Raw genomic sequence first — 22,493 nt, forward strand, 5'->3', positions numbered from 1 at the left:
TAAAGTATTTGCTACACTTCTAGTGCTTACAGGTCGCTGATCCGCTAACCCTGAATCAATTGCTTCCCTAATCTCTTCCACAACTTCCTGATTCACAGATCTTCTTCCTTTCGTTCCAGGGAGCCCTCCAAGTTTTCCTGTTGCTTCAAATTTATTAATCATTTTCTTTAAGCCATTCACAGGCGTCGGTCCTTTTCTCAAATCTTTAAGACGGCGACATTCTATCAAAGCAACGCTATAATTTCTATTCTTTTGGTAATATCATTTTACTAACAGAGCAGGTTCTACTTTTGACAAAGCCATGCGATAGCTTAAAGATACATGACTTTTATCATCATAATGATTTGAAAATTGAAGTGGTATTCATTTTGACATAGTTCAAAGCAAAAAAAAAAAAAAAAAAAAACGTTTTAAGAATCTACAGCACCATCTATTGCAAAAAAAATGAATTAATTTTTTTTTATTGTTAATTCATTTTCCCATGTTGTAAATATAACATATACCAAATTACTTCAACATACTCTAAGTAGTTTTTCTTTTACAGTCCTTCAAACACTTGCACTTAAATTATAACCACCTTCTCCAATGTTTGTTAATTTGATTGTATAATACCAAATATTTTGAAAATGTGAAACAACTGTACTGTGATTTTTGAAGTCGGATTAGGACAACTGGTATCTAACCTCTTTCAATTCAAAATGGAACAGTTTATTTTTATTTTAAATTATTTTATTGAAATTTTCATTCAATAAAAACTTACAAGTATTAGCAGCTGCAGACATTGCTTTATCTTTTTCACTCATTTTATCAAATAAAACAAATAGATAAGGAAATGCAGATAATGATGTATATAAATGTATTTAATGATAATTAAAACAGATAGTGATTATGTAAGTGAATGAAATAATATAATTACCAACGAATAACCAATTAGATTATAAATAACTGTGAATATCACGGAAAGAAAGAAAGCATATTGTTTGTTTTATTTTCTGTTGTCCTATTCCAATTGTTCGATTAATAATTTTTACTTCTTATGAGAAATATTTTTTTTTAATTTATTTTTCTTTATTTAATTGACTTTTCCCTGAAAAATGAGAGTAGCTTATTTTTTTTTTAATGAAACAAACTATTTCTATTTCATAATTAAAATCAAAACAGTGTTACTAATAAATTTATCCAAGTGTTTTTAGGCTGAAAAGGATATTATTTGCAATCTTTATGTGTTTCATTTTACATTACTTACCGTCAATTTTCTTTTCTTTTCCTTCTTTACAAAGTAAAATCTATTGTATTCTAAACATGCATCTGTTCCGTTGTATTTTAAAGGCTTTCATAAAGGTCATTTTAACACTTACATGTCATTTATAATGATTAATAATTGAAATTTCATGTGCAAAATGAGAGTAACTGATTTTTTTTATGAAACAAACTATTTCTATTTCATAATTAAAATGAAAACAGTGTTACTAATAAATTTATCGAAGTGTTTTTAGGCTAAAAAGGATATTATTTGCAATCTTTATGTGTTTCATTTTACATTACTTACCATCAATTTTCTTTTCTTTTCCTTCTTTACAAAGTAAAATCTATTGTATTCTAAACATGCATCTGTTCCGTTGTATTTTAAATGAATTCTTTACAAAGGTCCTTTTAACACTTATATGTCATTTATAATAATTAATAATTGACATTTTGTGTGCAAAATGTAGTAGAATGTTTAAATTATTCTGAGTAAATTTTGTGTCTGTGTGCTGTTTAACACAAATAAAAAAATACCTTTCTTTTTATAAAATAATTGCATTTAATGATAAATGAAACAAAGATAATTTCTTACAGATTAAAAATCATAAATAACAAGCAAAAACTGAAGATCAAAATACGTTTTATGTAATGGGTGCATAATACAGACGTAATCAAATTACAAAGAACAAAGCAACATCTTTTTCTCCAGAAATTCATCCATAGACGATGCTGATGGAAAGCGTTTATAAGAAAGAAGAAAAACGTCGATTCTGAGTTCAGTTTAATATTTCAAATTTTACACGATTTGTCCTGCGCAGTCGGTTTGTAATACCATCCAAGAAAACGCTAAGCTATTTACAGTAAGATGAGTTCGACCCTCATTACTCAAGCCATCCATATAGAGGCATGAGTCACTTTGAGAAAAGATAAGTCAAACTCATACTTTCCAACGATAATGGTCAGCTTAAGTACAAAGTCAAAAAACTCGTCAAGATAGCCATGCACTCCAATGTAGTGGTTTCGAGGTTTTTCCATCCTGAAATAAAGTAAAAGAATATTATTACTCGAAAGTTTTAAAAACAGAATAAATATTTCATATAATTTTAATTTCAAACTCAATGTGAGCATTTTATAACATTTTATATAAAATGAGCATTTTATATAAAAGTAAAAAAATATATATAAAAGCATTAATCACCCATATAGAAATACCCATTGCATTCGTTTAATATTTTGCTTCATAGTGAATCCTTCTTCCTTACTTTAATTTAACATAAACTAATTTCTTTCGTTTTCATTGTGGCTGGAGTTTTTATATATTTATATTTTTACGCTTTTATTATTTTTGATTTGATCTCTAAAAATTATATACGTACTGAAAAATTCAACTTTTCTGCTTACCAGACAATACGTATTTCTTTAGCTTTACTATGTTTTTATTATCATGTTAAATCCAATTATTTCACGAAATTACAAGCATAATGTCACGTATTACGTGTCTGTATCATGTAGCAGAAAATTAGAGTCATGCACTTTAAAAGGTCCATATTTTTTCAAGGCGGTTATCACGATCTTTCGCCTGTAACGTACAAAATTTCTTACAATGAAAAATGATAATAAGGAAATATTTCAAAATTTAATATAAAATCATTTAATTGGCGTATTAAATTTTAAATTGGTTTTGCTTTAAAATATCTCTCAAGGTGTATTTTTTTTTTCTTCGGACATGAATAAAAAGTAAACCTTAAACTCAGTAAAATTATCAAGGCAAGTAGTTACAGAAAATCTGCTTCGTCACACGAAGTTACGAAATATTTATTACTGAATTCTAATTTTTGAGCCTTTTGTATCCCTATCCATATAACGATGCCTTAATTCAGTCCACGTGCCCACAATGTTTCATGCGAAAAGACTATATTCAGGTTTGATGTGAAAATCCCGAACATCTCAATTGTTGTTGTTGTTTCTTATCCCCCTTGGACTGAACACCAATTCAAACCAAGTCCAAGAGATCGAATCGCATGATAAGATATAAACTGACTTCCTCTCATTCACCAGTTGCCTCCCAGAGGCGCCAATACATTCAATGATATGAGGGGAGAAGCGTGGGCTGAGCAGTGGCAAGGGTTATGCATCTTTTGGCCTCTGATGAAGAAAAGACCTTAAATATGGCCAGACTTTAGCCTAGATAAGAGTGAACACTCCTTGGACTGGTGCACGCCAGAGACAAGCCTGGACATCTACCGGCATACCACTCATGCTCTGTGGAAATCCTCCATTTTGTTTTACTTCTTAGTTTAAACAAGGCGTGGATCTTTGCTCCTGCTATCAAGAAGAGGGGGAACTGGGAATTAGGCTTCCTTCCTTGGCCAGAGCATCTGCAGTTTTATTTCCGTGGATGTCCACATGAAAAGGGATCCACTGTATGCTCACTGACCCGGTCCTTGCGAATGTAGTTAATTTCGAAATAATGTCTTGGCCGAACTTGTCAAGAATGTGTGGCCAGTCCTTTAAATATTGTATTGAGCTCTTGCTGTCTTTGAGGATCCAAATTTGGGAATTATCAGTCTCCAAGGTAAGGTACAAAGCATTGTTAATAGCAAAAAATTTAGATCGAAAAACTGAGCTATGGTCTGGGTTTCTAAAACAAAGCCTCGATTCCCTTTACTTGATTTTAAAAATATGCCACTTCCAGTTCTCCCAGACTCCATTTTGCTTCCATCAATGTACAATTTCAAGGCTTGACCGGGGATATCACCAATGACCTCGAGTGCCAGCTGGCCCAATAACTTTGGATGTTTGCTATGTTTTGTAAGATAATTCTCAAGTCTTCGTTCAAAACAGTATTAACAGGCAAAGTAGTTGGTGTCATAAATCTCAATCGTAATTTATATATACATTTTTGATTTTGTGAAGTCTGTCCGAATTTATGGAGGATCCTGCATATATAATTTAAATATCAGCTCAAATGATAACCCTTAGAAATAAGAAATACAAAATGCTTCCATTAAATTATTAAGGCGACAATAGAAGGTGAAATGCGTACTACGATAACAGAAAAAAAATTAATGAATTTTAATTAAAACATAATCAATGCAAGAAAGTTACTTACAAATATTTGATTTCAGTTAATTTTAACAGTAAATATTTAGTCGGAACTTTTTTCTAAAATATTCAATAATTGAAGCAGAAATTTAAATTATTAGAATTTAATATAATATAATCAAAAGAATAGATACATTGAAAAAGCAAAGAAATTTTCAAATATATTTATTAGAAATAAACCGACTTTTTAAAAAAGTAAATACAGTCACAAATTACGATGTGTTTAGTTTTACTTAACTTTAAAAAAACTTACGAAAATTGTATCCTTTTCTTAATTTTCAAAGAAAAAAAAATATCATTCAAATTCACACATTTTGCTTTTTAAGAAAATATAATGTAACCATTTATAATTAGTTGCAAACATTTGCTTCTAAGCAATTATTTTTAAAATAATTTTATTCTATGTTTGCGTATGATTAATTCTGAGCTTCAGTCAGAACAGTTTAATAAAACATATAATGATAATTAATTTGAATAATAACATAATTAGGAAGAAATATCATTAATCACTGCATAAGAATTAACACTGTAATGCAACTAAGAAGGAATCAGATAAAATCCTCTTCAATTTATTCTTTAATTTGGAATCCTAAAACAGCTGTTATTATTCTTTCACCTTATATTTAACCTCTTTATCTTATAAGAATTTAAATTAAGTACAATTTAAGTCACATAGCAAACATTTTTAGCAGCTAATGAGGAACTATTAACTTCATTAATACGTCATGGTAACTTAATTTTTGTGGGTAATTTATTATATGTGTATAGAATTTATGTGTATAGAATATGATACGTTTTGAAGAAAAGCTCTTTAGTTAACAGAATGACCTGCATCCGTTTTGGCACCGCTGACAACATCTACAAATTCAATTTTTTTCCTGTCACGTTAGCATAAATTTAAATACAGAATTACTTAATATTTTTATTTATTGTCATTTTGTATGCAATATGTGCTCTATACTAAATTTCCTAAATTATACGAATATAAAAATGAATGAGCAAAAATTCGTAGTATGGAAAAAATAACGCAGAATTTTTTAAAAATATTCTATGTATTCAACGATGACTGAAATTTCAAAATCAATAATTTCAAACATCTGATTCATCTTTTACTATCTACAGACATTCTTGTAAGTGGTTAGATATTTATTCCTATTGCTGTAACGTAGTCATAACAAATATACATATACAAAATCCAGGCAGCAAAACACAGCAATTCAGAACTCTTTACATAAGAGATGTGGAATGAAAGGATTTTGAATAGGTGTAATGATAATCATTTTCTAGTTTTCTTCACGTGTTCAATTTCAGCATTTCTTTATTTTTTTTTATTTAATCGCATTATATAATGCATATAAAAATTGAACAAGTGCGATTATTCTAGCATCGACTTTTATTTCTTACTTTCTCTAGCTTTATTAGCATTATGTAATATGTATAACAATTGAACAAGTTCGAGTGTTCTAGCATCGACTTTTATTTCTTGCTTCTTTATCTTTAATCGCACTGTATAATGTATATAAAAATTGAACAAATGTGAGTGTTCCAGCATTGACCTTTTTGCAACCAAAATACATTTCAAGTTTAAAGTTTTATAAAAAATGAAGAAATAAAAGTGCTCTTTTTAGATTTTTTTTCCTTTATGGCCGATTGTTTCCCCAAAACTGAATTCATATAAAGCATTATTTTTATAAAAATCATAGGCCAAATTTCATCCATTTAGCTTGTAGTGTTTTTAAATAATTGTATTCACATGTACATGGATGAAAGAGAAATAAACTTTTCTTAGGTGTGTTTCGCCCAAAATTGGGTTTTAAGACTACATACTAAATTTCATTTGTCTAACTCGTTTTCTCTTGAGTTATAGTGTTTACAGACAATTATAGATACCAAATTGGTTTATTCGTCTCCCAAATGTCTAAAATGTAGTCATGAATCAAAATCTGAAAACTGATTTTTAAAAAAAATTTTACAACTACATTACATTTTTAAGTTAGCATAGTCGTTTCTCATCACTTGAAGTGAACATACGAGTATCTGAATCGTCTTTATTGAGTTAAAGACAAAGTTCCATGAATTTATTCAAACATGTTATAGGTCAACTATACTTCAGAAATTATAATATATTGTGCATCTTGGAAAAAAAAAATGGTGACGATAATAAGGTGAATGTACTACGTTAGGAGAAAATTATCTTGTTGACTAGTATTGACAGTAATATAGTAGCAGAAAAATATTCTAAAAACAATATTATTAGCTACTCCTGATGTTCATGTTAAAAGACCAATACCTGCATTGCTTAAAATTTTTAGATTATTAATTTAGAAACATGCATGCATATTTCCAGCATGATAATTCATTTTTATATGTAGCTAGATATAAGAAAAAAATCTAAAGTGATTTTACTGTGAATTAATGTGAATATAGTAGAAGGGAATTAATGTGAATATAGAAGAGAATTATTGTGAATATAGTAGAAGAGAATTATTGTGAATATAGTAGAAGAGAATTATTGTGAATATAGTAGAAGAGAATTATTGTGAATATAGTAGAAGAGAATTATTGTGAATATGGTAGAAGAGAATTAATGTGAATATAGTAGAAGAGAATTATTGTGAATATAGTAGAAGAGAATTAATGTGAATATAGTAGAAGAGAATTATTGTGAATATAGTATTCATTATTCATTTACCCATTTTAATGAACCGAAAACGAAAGCATCATTTGGAATCGCCCATTTATCAATTATTTTATTAAACTTAGATTGCATGATGCTGAAAATAATAGCTCTTATTTTACGATGATTCATTGCTCGTATTTCTTTTTGTCTTGTCACCGTAATTTTACTTTTTGTAGTGGGAATTACTACGAAAAAGAAATAGAATGGTAAAGATATCCTTGCCCGCAGAGGGCAGCAAGGAACTTCAGACGATTCGAAATGTTTCTTTACTGCCGGAGTGAATAGCCTTTTCCTTTGGAACACATCTACTCATACTGAGTTAATTTTCCGCCATATTTGGTCATTTAGAGTTTAAAACTTCGCAGACAATTTCTGTCGCACAATATACTAAAAACCAGTAAATATATAGTTAAACAGATAATCCATTCAATTATTATTTTTAAAAAATATTGAAATTTTAGATTTGGCATTTTTTTGGCATACATGTTTCGGTTACTTTTGTCCTCTGCTATATACCTTTTTGTCCTCTGCTATATACCTCTGCTTTTTAGAAATTTCCAGAACTCTTTAGGGTTTTAGTTTTTGATCTTTCAAAGCAGACTGACGCAACACTCGCTAGCATCTTTGAATTATAACTTAAAATTACACAATTTCAAAGTAATTATTTTAGGATTGATTCATATATAAGTTTGTTTTTCCTTCAACTGTCAGATTTCAAAGGAAAAATTGGTTAGCACAAAAATGCTATTTTATACCAATAGCGTGGGTCACCTTTGAGTTTCAAATTCATAAAAAAAAAGTTTGTGAAGTAATCTGATAAATAGCAAAAAAAAAAAAAAAAATATGTTTTTTTTTTTAAAAAAAAAAGAGTTTATAAAAATATTTTTATTTAAATAATCAGTGTTTTATGTTTATTCTTATAATCAACTTTTTTTCAAATTGACTATTAAGTGGTGCGAGTTGTACAGGACTAGTATTTTTATCACATTTTGTAGATTAACTGAAAATAAATTTTTAAGATACATATACTTTTTAAAACTGAAAAAAAAACTCTTTTTATGATTAAGATAGTGTATGGTCATCGAAAATACAAAATTGCAGAAAAATTTCAAAACACTAGCATATCAAGAAGGCAGAGAAAAATTAATTTGAACATTCGATATTTACAAATTTAATACCAGCTTAGTTAAATAAAAATGAGTGAAAATAAAGTAAATGCAGAAACTTACTAAACGATTTCTTAATTTATAAACTTCATTTCTATAGAATTTCATTTTTTATGTATTTTAGTTTATGCTTTCATCGTGATTACATACATATATGTATCTATATTTCTTTCTTCAAAATAAACATAGCATTTTAAAATATAAATTTTAAAAACTATTTTCTTAAATTTCTTACCCTTATTTATATATAAGTGTATAGATGAAAATTAAAAGAAAATTCTTAAAACCCGTGCAGGTTATGATTTAAAGTTCGTAAAATATTCATGATAAATTTTTGTGTAATGGAAGTGATCATTAATAATCATTTCTGTAAAACTTTTTATCCAAGAAAAAAATACATCTTTCATTAGAATAAGTGAAAATGAGAACTTCTATAATTATAAGATATGAAAGGCCTTATGACATTTAAGAACTTGTCACCGTCATGTTCAGTTGAATGAAACCTGTGTCATGAGTTGTCTCCGTGTGGAATAAATAATTATGTCACATGCATATATTTTAGGGAAAATTTATTTTATCAAAATTCTCTTAGTTTTGATATTAAAAATTCTGCATGGATCCAAATAAGATAATTTTGGTATTCATTCACCTTCTTCCAGAAAAAATTCAATTCAAAATGCCACATATCGGTTAAAATTTTTTTAAAAATTTTTTTATGATTCCTAGAAAATACCTTACTAAATGCAATACATATTTTCTTGATCCTTCATATGTAAAGTAAATGAATGTGAAATTGGATTCTATTATACAGGGTGTTTATAAAGTCCCGGACCCATTTTGATGTTTAATAACTCATAAAATAATAAAGATATAAACACACTTATGACATTTATTGATGGAATAACTCATATATTTTCCTTTTCAGGTTTGAATATTTTTACTTTTGTAAATATCGTCTGCGCGTGTGGTTAATTTCAGATAATTTCATTTTTCAGTCTAAATATCTGTACTTTTCTAAATATTGTCTGCTTATTAATTGCATTTTTCTCTCTTTTGTTTTTGTCAACTATTGCAATGTTATATTTACTTTTGATGTGTTTGTTCTATGTAGTACTTTTGTATGTGATGTTTTATTCGAGCGGATATTAAGGAGAATGCATACACCACAAGAGAAAGCACAGATTTTATGGTGGTTCATAGAAATGAAATAGATAGTGCAAGCACAGAGAAATTTCAGAAGAATTTACCAAAAAGATCCTCCATCCAAAAACAGCACCTTGCGATGGAAAAAGAATTTTCTAGAAATTGGAAGTATCGAAGATAAGAAACGTTCCAGACGTCCTTGCACAAGTGATTTTGATGTTGAGCGTGTCAGAGAGACATTTTTACACAATCCTAGAATATCTGTGAGATCAGCGGCAACAGAATTGGATATGCCAATTTCGACGGTGTACAAGGTTATTAAGAAAAAATTAAGACTGCATGCATACAAAGTTCAAATTGTTCAAATTTTGGAACCGAACGATAGACCTAGGAGGATGGCCTTTGCAACAGATATGCTAAGGAGGATAGAAGATGCTGCTGATTTTCTGAAGAGCATAATGTTCTCCGATGAAGCATCCTTTCATGTTTCTGGCATTGTTAATCGCCATAAAGTGCGCAAATGGCTCTGTGGATGCCGACATGCTTGTCGCTACCTGGCGTGAAATTGACTATCGACTTGATATTCTCCGTGCGACGAAGGGGGCACACTTGGAAGTTCATTGACAAGGGTCATGAAACTTTTTGAGTCTATTTAACCATTTATGTTATTAATTTAAATCTATCTTTATTATTTTATGAGTTATTAAACATCAAAATGGGTCCGGGACTTTATAAACACCCTGTATTTTAAAAAAAGTTTAGGCAGATGAATTTTCGAACTGGAAATAAATTAGAAATGTTAAAAAATTGGTAAACAATTTTTTTTTATGAAAATTTCTGGTTAGCAATCCAATTTATAGTAAACATATTTTTGAGCATAAAGCAATTAAAATTTTCAGTTCATAGTTCACCATTATTTATATGTGAAAATATATTAAAGAAATAATAACTGGCATACAGAAATAGAAGTAAATACTTTTGAAGAAATTATAACTGGCATACAGAAATAGAGGTAAATACTTATGAAGAAATAATAACTAACATACAGAAATAGAAGTAAATACTTTTATTTAATTAAGACGATGAAAATAATCCAACTTTTCATTAGAATTTACGTTAAATCCAAGAATTAAATTTATATATTTAAACTGAACCAAAAATTGAATTAAAATCAAGTAGATGAATAACAAAAATAGTTACGCGATAGTGTGCTAAGGATTTGAAAGATTGACAAAAATTGAATTAAAATCAAGTAGATGAATAACAAAAATAGTTACGCGATAGTGTGCTAAGGATTTGAAAGATTGACAAAAATTGAATTAAAATCAAGTAGATGAATAACAAAAATAGTTACGCGATAGTGTGCTAAGGATTTTATTCATTAAAATGCATAGTTTTTAATGTGTAAGTGTATTTTAGGAACTAAAATAGATCGACAACATGTCGTATCTGAATGGAAAGACTTAGAATAAGGTTTTCATTTCAATCTTAACTTTTATCCGGAATGAGTTATTTTTATTTGGAAAACCTATTAAAATGTGAATTTTCGTAAACAATTTTGAAAAGAATTTTTAATAATGGTATGTTTTCAATTTCATTGAAGACAGTGAATTCTAAATAAAATATTTTGTCTGCCCTGTTCAGGACAAACTTATATCTATTTACTAACAAACATAAGTCAAATATTATATAACGTGTTTGCAATAGTAACTTTTCTTAAAATTTAAGTAGATATATTTTAACAAATGACACTAGATTTTCCACTCAAAATATCATTTACTTTGACAAAGTATCATTATCATTATTTTACTAGATTTTCCACATACAATATCATTTATTTTGACAAAGTATCATTATTTTATTAAATTTTCCACGCAAAATATATTTCATTCAGAAGAAAATTCTGAAGGAATACGTCATTTTTCTAATATAACATCCTATAAAGGTCATTTTCCAAAATAAAATTACTTTCTTTATAAAATTAGAGACATAAAATCTACTACAAAAAATTAAACTTATATAAAAATTCTCTCGTCAATAAATGTTATGACAATTTTCTTCTCGAAAATCTCGTATTGTTTACTCTTGTGGGATATAATATTTCAAAACTTTAAAAAATAATGTCAGGAATTTATTGAATTTAGATTCTTTAAAATGATAAAACAATGGTTGTAAATATTTCATTAGCTTTCATCAAGTAGCAAAGTTCATTTTTAAAGCAAAATGACTGGGAATCTTCAATTAAAAATAATAACAACATTACAATAAAGTAAGAACAGTTTTTCTCAATACTAGTTAATTTTACAACTCTTCAAGCAATGAAGCTCATTTTTTTAAATTTTATTTCTACATCAGATGAAACGAAATAAAGGAATTTTCCGCTCTATAAATGTGGAAGCTTACAATTTTTAACGGGTGAAATTTACCAGGGGAAAATTCCACATAAACCTACAACAGCCGTATTAAGATTACACGCACTATTGACATTTATAAAGTAAATTATATATATTATTAACATTCTTGAAATAAATAGGATTAATTTTGGCGAAAGGGACTTTAGAAGCCTAAATATTCATGAAATAAGATCCTCATCACAAAATCAGAGCATATTCATAAAACATCTTATTAGTCAATTGTCAGAAAGGCCAATATTCGTAGCTTCCGAATCAGATGAAGCAAAATAAAGCGAATTTCCACAATATAAGATAGTATATAAGTGATACAAATTCTCCGCCAGTAGGTTTTATCCTTTAATGTACGTTTTGTTACAACTAACTTACAAACTTTATAATACTTTTAATATTACATGCATTAGCGATTTCCAAGCAAGTAAATAATATCATTGACTTCCGAATCAGATGAATTAAAATAAAGCGAATTTCCACAATATAAGATATTATATAAGTGATACAAATTCTCCGCCAGTAGGTTTGATCCTTTAATGTACGTTTTGTTACAACTAGCTTACAAACTTTATAATACTTTTAACATTACATACATCAGCGATTTCCAAGCAAGTAAATAATATCAGTGACTTAATAGTCAGTCCAGTAGGAGTATGAATTTCCTCGATGATCTCTGGTGTCATTAATCACTATGAGAAGAGATCTATTTTCTTGCTACGCTTATCGTTAGTGAAAAAAGATTAGAATCGTTAACCTCACGGTGTACTGATCTATCTCCAAATGACTTCAAGAGGTTTGAAAAGGATTCATATTTTAAAGGAATATTTGATATTTCGTCTAGCGTACAGTATAAAGTAAAAATATTTTAAATTCGAATCTAGAATTAAATATTCTCAAAATAGCTGGAAATCCATTATCATATCTTCTTGCTAATAAAATCTCAGTAATTTCTTTTTTTTAAAATATAGCTTCACATATAATATATTTTCATTACTTCATTATTAAAAAATTTTCCCTCCGATATATTCTTTCTTCCGCTCAAGTAAAATTAATTTTCATTTCTCAGTATATGAGAAAAATCTATATTTGAAGCAGAAACTAAGTTTATGACTTGAACGAAAAAGTATTGATTAAATTTGAAGTTATTTCTGTATAATATTCTGCTGAGTTACCTTCCAAAAATAAAATTTTTATTTTCCTAGTTTAATGAAATCGCGGTGACTATGTTAAAGTTTTTTTTTTTTTTTTAATTAGAAAACAGAAATTTGCAGAGTTCAATTGCAATTTCATTTAAATATTCTAATAAATTACATCATTTTATCGGGTTTCCGTCTGAGAAAACTTCTAGACAACCCTTTGAAAAAAATAAACATATTAAGGAAGTAAATATTTATGGAAATAGGTACAGTTCTTAAAGAGTTTAATTAGTGCTCAACTATTTTGTAAAATGGCTCTCCACAAACTCAAGTCAAGATGGAATGGAGAAAGAGCCCAGTGACGAGCTACTTCTCTAATTTACATAATTTTCCCCTACTCAAGAAAATTTCGGAAGTCAACTTAATCGAGCTGTAAAAGCTAACTGCATCCTGAGTTGACTAATTCTGCAACTCACTCTAGCTTTCTTCTTTTTAATTAGATTTTACTTCCCTTCATAGTGAGGTAAGTCATTCTTGTAGCATTCTTCCAGGATCATTTAAAGTTAGAAAACACTTTCACGTTAAATGATCTTGTAATGTGACTCGAGTCTGAAAAAGAGCATGGTTTCTTGTTGAAGAAATAGTTTTATTTGATAGACTTGGTGCTAGTATGTTGTTTCCGCAAACATAGAATTCTTACAGCGTCTAGATACCTCTTAGTCTTTGTTTTAAGTTTTTTTTTTTGTATCCTATGAATTTTTGATCACAAACCTCAAGCTAAAGCGTTTTTTAATAAAGAAAAGCCTTGAATAGATTCTAAATTAAAGTAGAAGATATGCGGAAAATAGATATGCAACAAGTTTATATCAGAATCTTGATTCGGCATCATTGCAATTCCAATTCATTTAGAATTTCTGTACCTAGCACTAAAATTTTGATCAATATTTCCCTTCATTGCAGTTTATAGGCCTACATGGCCGAAACCACATGCCAGATCCTACTCTGACTTAAATTATATATATGAATGTTAGTTTGTGGGATTTTATGCTCAATGTATATCTCATGGCAGGGGAAGGATTTCAAGTGGAATCACTTTTAATCAATTTTAGTTAAATATGTTTATGTATTACATTTGCTAGCTCTTCTAAAATAATAGTCAATTCTGCCCTAAACTGGCTCCAACTCTACTGACAATACGTCGTATTGGCATGCATTTCAACTCATTGACAAATACAGAATTAGTTACAATGCAATATATTTATCAAAAGAAAGATGTAAGCAAGATATATATGGAAAAAAATACCCTTCAAACACATTGATGCATATAAGAAGAAATAGAAACGCAACCACACCGACAGCGAAACATAATTGAGAACACAGTTTTTGTTCACTTAGATCTGATATTTATTAACGTTTAGATTATAAATCCAGATATATGATAACTTTTTTCTATCACAGGAATTTTTTTATGATGCAGACTGTTTGCTATATTGCTCGAAAAGCATACAGATTTTATCAATATAATGGGAAATAGCGGAAGTAATTTACCTGAATATAATTCATTTACAATAATTTTGTATCAGCAAAGGATATATTGCTGATGTCATCATATTGTGCGAAATTTGTTGCAATTAATGTAAAAATTCTGTCTAGTAATTTTTGTTGCATTCTTTAATCAGTGGACATTTGATTCACCAGAAATAATCCAACAAACAACCGCCAAATAACCCAGCAATAATCCAACAAACAACAGTTCAAATGACCCCGCAATAATTCAACAAACAACCGCCAAACGCCTCAAAAATAATCAGCCGGTATGTGCTTATTTCGTCATGCTGATACAGTTACTCCCTTATGTTCAAATCTTATTAGAATAATTCTCCTTGTGCATCACTTACGGCAACAAATTTTTTGTTTATATCAAGACGGCTATTATTTTGTAGGAATCCGAGATTTTTGGCAGAATTTGTGCATTACTCTTTTCTTATTTATTATTAAAGAAACCCTCTGCAATGGATTTGAATGATAATCTCGCATTTTTTTCTAATTCTGGCATCGTATCAATGAATTATTGGTCTTAGATGAATTGCTGATTCTACTAAACATCACAAATAACTGCACACACACACACACACGCACATTTCAAAAGACAAGTAGGATTGTACCATAATGAGGAACTTAAATCAGTCTCTTTCAATTAGCAAATCGTTATCAATAAAAATGTGTTCAAAATTATTATCTTGTGTAATTGTTGCAAACTTTCTCGTAATTAAATTTGGATTGTAAAGATCCTCTGCTTTTTGCACACTTCTCTTCTTTTCTGAAGCTATCTCATGGCCCGATCTATCTTTAATTAATTAATTGAACTTCCCTCCTCTTTGTTTATTGGATTTCCAAATAGTTTTATCGGAAAATACGAGTTGCGGTAGTTGTTTTAGGATACCTTATGTGAAACGGCTCCAGTTAATTGAACCCTAATGGAAGCCTTAGAAAATCAGTATTATTTTATAAACATTTCAAGTATAAAAAGTAAGCAAAATATTTCTATTTAATTTACGTTGAATGTGACATCGTCCGGTTTTCAAGCGATAAATGTTAATAAAAATTGTCATTTCAGCTCATTAGAAGCATGAAGTATAGCTGAAAATCTGGTCGGATAAAAACAAATGAGTTTGGCGGGACAGAAAAAAATGAAGGTAGGGCTAATTCTGATTTAGAATTAGCACACTACCTCACCCATACAATGTTTTAATTTTAATTATTATTCGAAATTTTCAGAAGAAAAAAATCAATCGAATATATATAAAACTTATTAATTCCTCCTGGCCGTATTATAATCTTTTCATCTAAATTTATTTAAAATTTAAAAGTAATAATAAAACCTTGATCTTCACAACATCAAATAGGATACTAGTGTGCATTCCGGTGTTAAACTCGTTTACGAAATCCCGCATGAACTGTCAGCTTTTAAATTTTTCATCAATTTTATTTCATTCGGATGCAAATAACTTTAACAAATTTGGTTTCCAACAACCTATTTAAATTAACGTTTAAAACAAATGTCTTTTCAATGTTTTGATCTTGTTATAGATCATTGCTTCTATTTTCAAGAACTTCTGTTCTGAGAATATAATTTATTTATTCTCAAAAGTAACAGTAATTTATTTCCATAGATCCATCACAAAAATTCATTTAGAGTTAATTCTCCAATCTTCCCTTTTAAATAAGGAATAAAACATTTTAGTATGTTCTACAAAACATTAAATATGTTCTACAAGCAGAAAGTTCTTAATCTCAAAATGCTCTACATTGAAACAAAATGATATTTACGGCAATTCTTATTTTATAAGAAAATATACGTATATTTACTGAGACATATAATAATCTGAATGCAAAAAAGTATAGTATAAATTATGAATGAGATGCTTTGTCAAATAATTTAATTCTTATATTATATTATGTGACGCTTCTCAAAAGAAAGAATTGCATGTTAAATTTATTTCTCCCTTTGAAAAACTTATTTTGAATTATATCTCCCATCTATTCGCATCAAATATTTTTGTATACAAGAATTTCGAAATGATTAAAGTAGGTTAAGACCATGATTGCAAATGCAATAATTTTCTCAATGTAATCATAAGACCATGATTGCTAAAGCAATAATTTTCTCAATGTAATCATAAGACCATGATTGCAAATGCAATGATTTTCTCAATGCAATCATAAGCAGACCTTCCTTGTATGATTACAACCACTTTTCAAAGCATACAAAATTTTAATAAGCAAGAGTTTCATTCAGTAAATCTTTCTTCGGCTTCTTAATTTTTTTTTTCATAAAACCAGAAACCTTATCTAGAGTAAACCAATGAACAATTTTATTTTTAACCTAGAATTAATGTTTTAGTGTTGAGAAAGAACAGCTGGAATTGTTTGATCTGCTTCCAAGAGATTTTTCTCCAGCGAATAAAAATAATTCCCGCTTGCTACTTAATTACCAGCAAATGTCATTAGTCCAAATCTATTATTGATGAACAAAATTCGAGTTTACTAAAAATATATAAATTTAGAAAGAAAACAACACTTCTTGATTTAAACCTTTTATTTGTCACAAATAAACATGTTTTCTAAGAAATTCAACAATAACATTCGTTTGAAATTCTAAAAGAATTTCTATTTTTCGAATCAAGATTAATTTTTCATTTTATTAACGTTTTCGATGAAAAATAAGGACGATTTATATGTGTATCTGAATTTTTATCGGATCATATTTCATTATCATTTTTTGGAAATCTTTACTCTCAGAATGTATGGATGGTTTTGATTAATGTTTCATATTTTATAAAAATGCTTATAGAAATTGAGGTAACAAGATATCTATGCGTCAACGAAAATATTTTATATAATATTAATAGTTCAGAATACGAATTGGGAGGATATTTAATGAAAGTTTTGATTATTTGTTGCATTTTCCTCAGATTTCAACAATTATAATGGGGAGGGAGGGGTGTCACTTACGTAAAAAGCTAACATTCAACATCTAAAATTATTGATTTATTTTTGCTGCACTATATTTTGATGATCATATAGCAAATTCATTAATTTCGTTGTAATTCTATCTGATGTTCAATAGTATAAAATTGATATTTTATTTTTTTAACCGCTTAACTGTTTTGCCTGAGTGCCATACGTGCATCGATTTATCGAATTTTGATAGTCGTAAACAAAAAATAAACCATTCATAAAGATTATAATTCAATATTAAAATTGCTTCGAATACATAGATAAGTCAAGTATTCAATGGATTTCCGTTTGAATCAAATAAGAAAATATTTCCAAAATAGAAGATGTCATCTTATCAGAGAGTAAAGAAATTAAAACAGTTAAGGGATTAATGGAAAGTTCTCTAGGACTTCCAAAATCAAAAATATTATTGTTGACAATGCTTCATCCGCTAATAAAAGAAAATCTAAAATTTAAATTAAATCTGCTTTGAAGATATTCATCCAGAATATCGATTTCTGAATGCTTAATCCGTTTTCAGAAAAAAATGACATTCTTCATAAAGATAATTTTACATATTTGGTCAACAATCTTACAATTGAAGAAATTATTATTTTTATTAAAAAAAATTCTGGTTTAATCTACTTAGTTCCGAGTCATTAAGTGTCTTCGTTCGTTTCTTACTCTTTTTTTTTTGACACATTTACATTATAGGTAATAAGTGGGATAGAGTGAGTGTATTAAAAGACTAAAAGAAAGAAACGAACATATATAATTATTATAAGTAGGATTGATTCGAGTAAAATCCATTTTGAAAATAAAAATAATCTCCATTAGAATATATTTTTAGAAAATTATAAACTGTGGAACTAGATTGAACTTGCGCCCTGTAAACAACTGAGCAGAATGTTATTTGATTGCAAACTTATTTTTTACGATTAAATTACACAATTCAAGTACAAGATAAAAAAATTATCATAATATTTAAATTAAGAATAAAAAATTCATATTAGAATATGAAAGTTACGCCATCAGATATGGAGTATGAAGATCTGAAACAATTAAAAAAATAAAGAGTTTTTCCGGAATAAATTAATATCTTATCATCTTTGCTTAGATAATTATTTACTGTTTCAATTGGGCTCATTTTAATATTATGACATATTTTAATAGATTTAAAATACTAAGCAACTAAGATATTCCATTTCTTAGTGAAACAGTATGCAACATATGCATCATTCATGATTTCAGACTATCTTAAAGGGCTAAGGTATATTGCCTATTGCCACCAGCTCAAATCATATTTACTAAAAATCTTTCATGAAAAGTCTAGCCAAAAAGCTTAATCGATTTTGCTGTCGAGTCATTTTTTCAGCGTCCTGATCGCTTCAGCTTTCTATTACAAATTCTAGTATTGTGTGTGTTGATAGGTTTCTACTGTACATGTACAATATATTTTATTAACAGGATTTGGATTTCAGTTGTTTAATTTTAGTATTCTTCTTTTAATAATAAATTCCGATTTCAATGGAAATATTATATCAACATCAAATAATTCAATTTCCAAATATTAATTTATCTGGCCAAAAATAGGGATATGTAAAACCCGTTAATCTTATATAAAATACGTTAATAATAATCTTGTTATTAACACCGTTTAAAATATGTTCACAAATTCAGATTAAATTTATATAATTTTTCACCCCATATTTTTTTTTTCGTCATTGAGAATTACCATATGAATTTTATGTTTTATTAGATGCCACTTTCTTCAGAATAAAAGATTAAAAATTGTAAAATATAATCCTTTTTTTTAATTTTTAGATGTTAATTAAGAAAGAAAAAAGTTTTTTTATAAGCATTAAACAAACCAAGATAATTCGCCATGAAAAAAATCATTCAATGCAATGCAAAAGATCATCCCTTGAAATATGAGATTTTAAGCCGAAATATGCAGATATTTAATTATATATATCGTATAAAAATAATGAACATTTCTGTTAATTTTATATAAAAGTGCAAAAGTTTAATTGCTTTTATTCTTTTCGAATTCCTATCTTAATGAATATTTATACCATCTTTGACATTTATATTACTGCTATTAATTTCTTTTATTATCACTCACATATTCGGAGTTCTCAAATTCTCTAGAGTAATGGCGAGATTTGAAGCTTTGTTTCTGAATTCTTTTTCTATAACAATATGTATTCATTTGTTTAAAAATAATAACGACTTTTATTAAAGAATATAAAAGGGAGTTTTATGATTTATATTAAAAATGACTACACATGGAGAGAGTAAAACAAAAAAAAAACAATGTAAATATAATCACATCAGTATGGCAAATACATATTTTTATATGAACTATGACCTTTAAAATGCAAGCAAACAATAAAGAATTTACTAAATTTTGCCATTTCTTTTTCAAGTGTTCGAAATTTTAAAAAATGTCCGTTGTCAGATTATGCCAATCCGAAATTTTGATGAAACATTAGAATATAGATATTATTTAAGCCGAATATCTAGTTTTTGTAATTCAGTCTAACTGTGAATACGATAGTATGCAAATGAAGCGCTTTACACCAAAATTATAGATTTTTTTCAAAAAATCCTAAATTAAAATCTTTCTACCTTTCTGTTGGTTAAAATGCGTGTACAGATGATAACTCAAAATGTGCATTAGCAAGGTGTATCAAGACATACAACCTTATTAGCAGAATTTTAAATTTCTACCTAAATTTTGACCAATTAAATTCATAAACTAGTTCACTGCCTATTGATCTATTTTATGTATAAAAACCCGGTAACTCAAACACTTAAGCTAGATGGATGAATTTGAGCATAAATTTTTAGATGATTCCCATGAGATTTATGGCCAAGCCCATAAACGGGTTAATGGTCCGATAACTTTTCAGCTCTTATTTATGTGAATACGATAAATGAAAAACGGATAAATAGAAAATAAATCGCAAAATGGCTTGATGCTTGTTTCTTCTTCTCACATTGCAATGAAGCTCAACGCAAAATTCTCCCTATATGTGAAATTCCCCATATTTGCGAAGCATACAAAAAAAGTGGAGAGATAAAACTTCATATGTTAACTTCAACTTAATAAAACTTCATATATCATAAATCATTTAAATCTCAGTTGCTTGAATTGTTTAGCAAGTAAGTTTATGAAATTTCATCAAGTGCGAGTGTTTTTATTGAAGTGTCTCTTTTCAAAGTGCCGTAGAAAAAAAAATGTTAAAGAGAACGCTAAATATCGGGGATATTTTCTCAGCTATGGGATGCAAAAAAAGTCTTAAAATGAGCAATGGGGGAAGATAGGTTTCAAGTGTAAAAGTGTTTTAAACATCATCGAGTAGAAATTCAATCATAGTCTTGATGTAATTAATACATATTACGAAATGCAATCTGAATAGAAGATCAAAAGTAGCTAATGATTCCCATTAACTCTTCATTAGCTTCCATTAGTTAAAATATCAATTTAATTAATGTGTTTAAGGTGAAGTTTTATCTTGTAAAAGGAATCGTCATTCATGATAGGTGTTTTTTAAGTATTAATTTTCATTCTGCATCACTTGAATTTCATCATACAAAGATTTGATTGATTTCACGTTCTTACGACCTATGGCAATTTCTCAAAAGTGTACTGATCAGAGAGAATTTAATTCTAACCACATGGTAACAATATCCTGAAAATTACTCCCAGAAATGTTGAAAGGAAATCTGTTTAACATGAGTCATGCTTGAGATTAGAAAAATTAGAACACTTGATTTTAACAGTCAAGTTTGATATCTGACTGTTAAAATTGGATCAAAAACGATATTATTGAATATTTTTAAAAAGACACCTTTTGTTTTTAATATCTGCAGATTCTGTCATTATGATTCTTTTTAGAATATTAATGAATGAATGAAATTATTCTAATTAAACAGTTAGCACTGGATTATATCTTCGGCTCTCACGGCATTACACTTCAGCTAATTTTAATATTAATGAATCATGGTTTTGTTTAAATTTGACGAAATCTATCTTGGTCATTCGAGTGATAGATATCTAATCATAATATCATTACTGTAAGGCTAATTTATATAACAATACAGTAACTGATAGCTTGAAAAATAAATACAAATATGAGAGATTTGCATGTTTCACCAACTGTATTTTTTACTAATTATTAATGCCTTTACTTCCTCTTAATAACCTAGAAAATTGGGTTTTTTTTCAGATTTGCTGGATTGCTTATAAATGCGAGCGTGTTCTTTAGAAGCAAAATTAACATAGGTTGAGCAAATTAATTATTTTATATGGAAGATTAGTGCAAAGAACAGAAACGATTGAAACAATTTCTAAGTGACTTAGTAACGTAGCTTAGCTTAGTTATATTAACGCCTCGTTTTAAAGCATCAATAGGGCTATTTTGCGGCGGACCTCGTAATTTTGAATTACGGTCAGATGACGAGGACGACACCCTTTTTCCAAAATTCCACACCAAACCATCGGGAGGGCTTTTGCCTCTAACGGATTTAACGTGCACCAGACTTATTTACACAACGGTTCTTCGGTGGAAGAGGTCTTGAAACTAGAACCCTCTGGTCCCGAAGAGGGACTTTACCACAATGTCAGTGCGGTCAAAGTGATTTAATAACCCTTATGATTATAAACAGCGTGCTATTCTGCAATAAAATTAAAATATTTTTTTTTCCGTTAGTGAAGGTATGCAGATTTTTAGTTATTTTTGTCGGGAGCTGTACAATTTTTTTAAAGAACTCAAGGTCTTATAGAAAAAGTTATATTAACAGACTTCGTAGAAATTGGAATGTACCACGTAATATAAATCTAAAAGCTGGCAATTATTTGAATTTAGGAAAAATAACAGTTGAAAGCTTTCAAAAAATATTCATAAATTTCTATTAAATCGCTATTATCTCCCGAACACCAAAGATGAAACGAAATTCACTGATATTAGTTCAAATCAATTGAAAATAGCCAAAAGTATCAATAAATGCTAACAATCTAATACATAATCACATCAAATTTTAATAATGACAGATCTTTAATAACGATGGATCCATAAAATGGATATTATTGAAATTTGAAGTAAAC

At 28.3% G+C, this 22,493-nt stretch overlaps 1 protein-coding gene across 2 annotated transcripts in view; it reads right to left on the reverse strand.

The window, feature by feature from the left end:
* Positions 1-1,842: 1,842 nt before the first annotated feature.
* Positions 1,843-22,493, reverse strand: part of LOC129960507 (synaptogenesis protein syg-2-like) — a 250,103-nt gene continuing 229,452 nt past the window's right edge. The window contains exon 7 of one of the 2 annotated variants that reach the window (XM_056073983.1): positions 1,843-2,281. In XM_056073983.1, the coding sequence (XP_055929958.1) occupies positions 2,234-2,281 (48 nt within the window). In that variant the 3' untranslated portion in view covers positions 1,843-2,233. The remainder of the gene's footprint in view (positions 2,282-22,493) is intronic. The other variant, XM_056073982.1, reaches the window with a different exon arrangement.

The sequence above is a fragment of the Argiope bruennichi genome, chromosome X2, assembly GCF_947563725.1.
Source record: "Argiope bruennichi chromosome X2, qqArgBrue1.1, whole genome shotgun sequence".
Classification (NCBI taxonomy): Eukaryota; Metazoa; Arthropoda; class Arachnida; order Araneae; family Araneidae; genus Argiope; species Argiope bruennichi.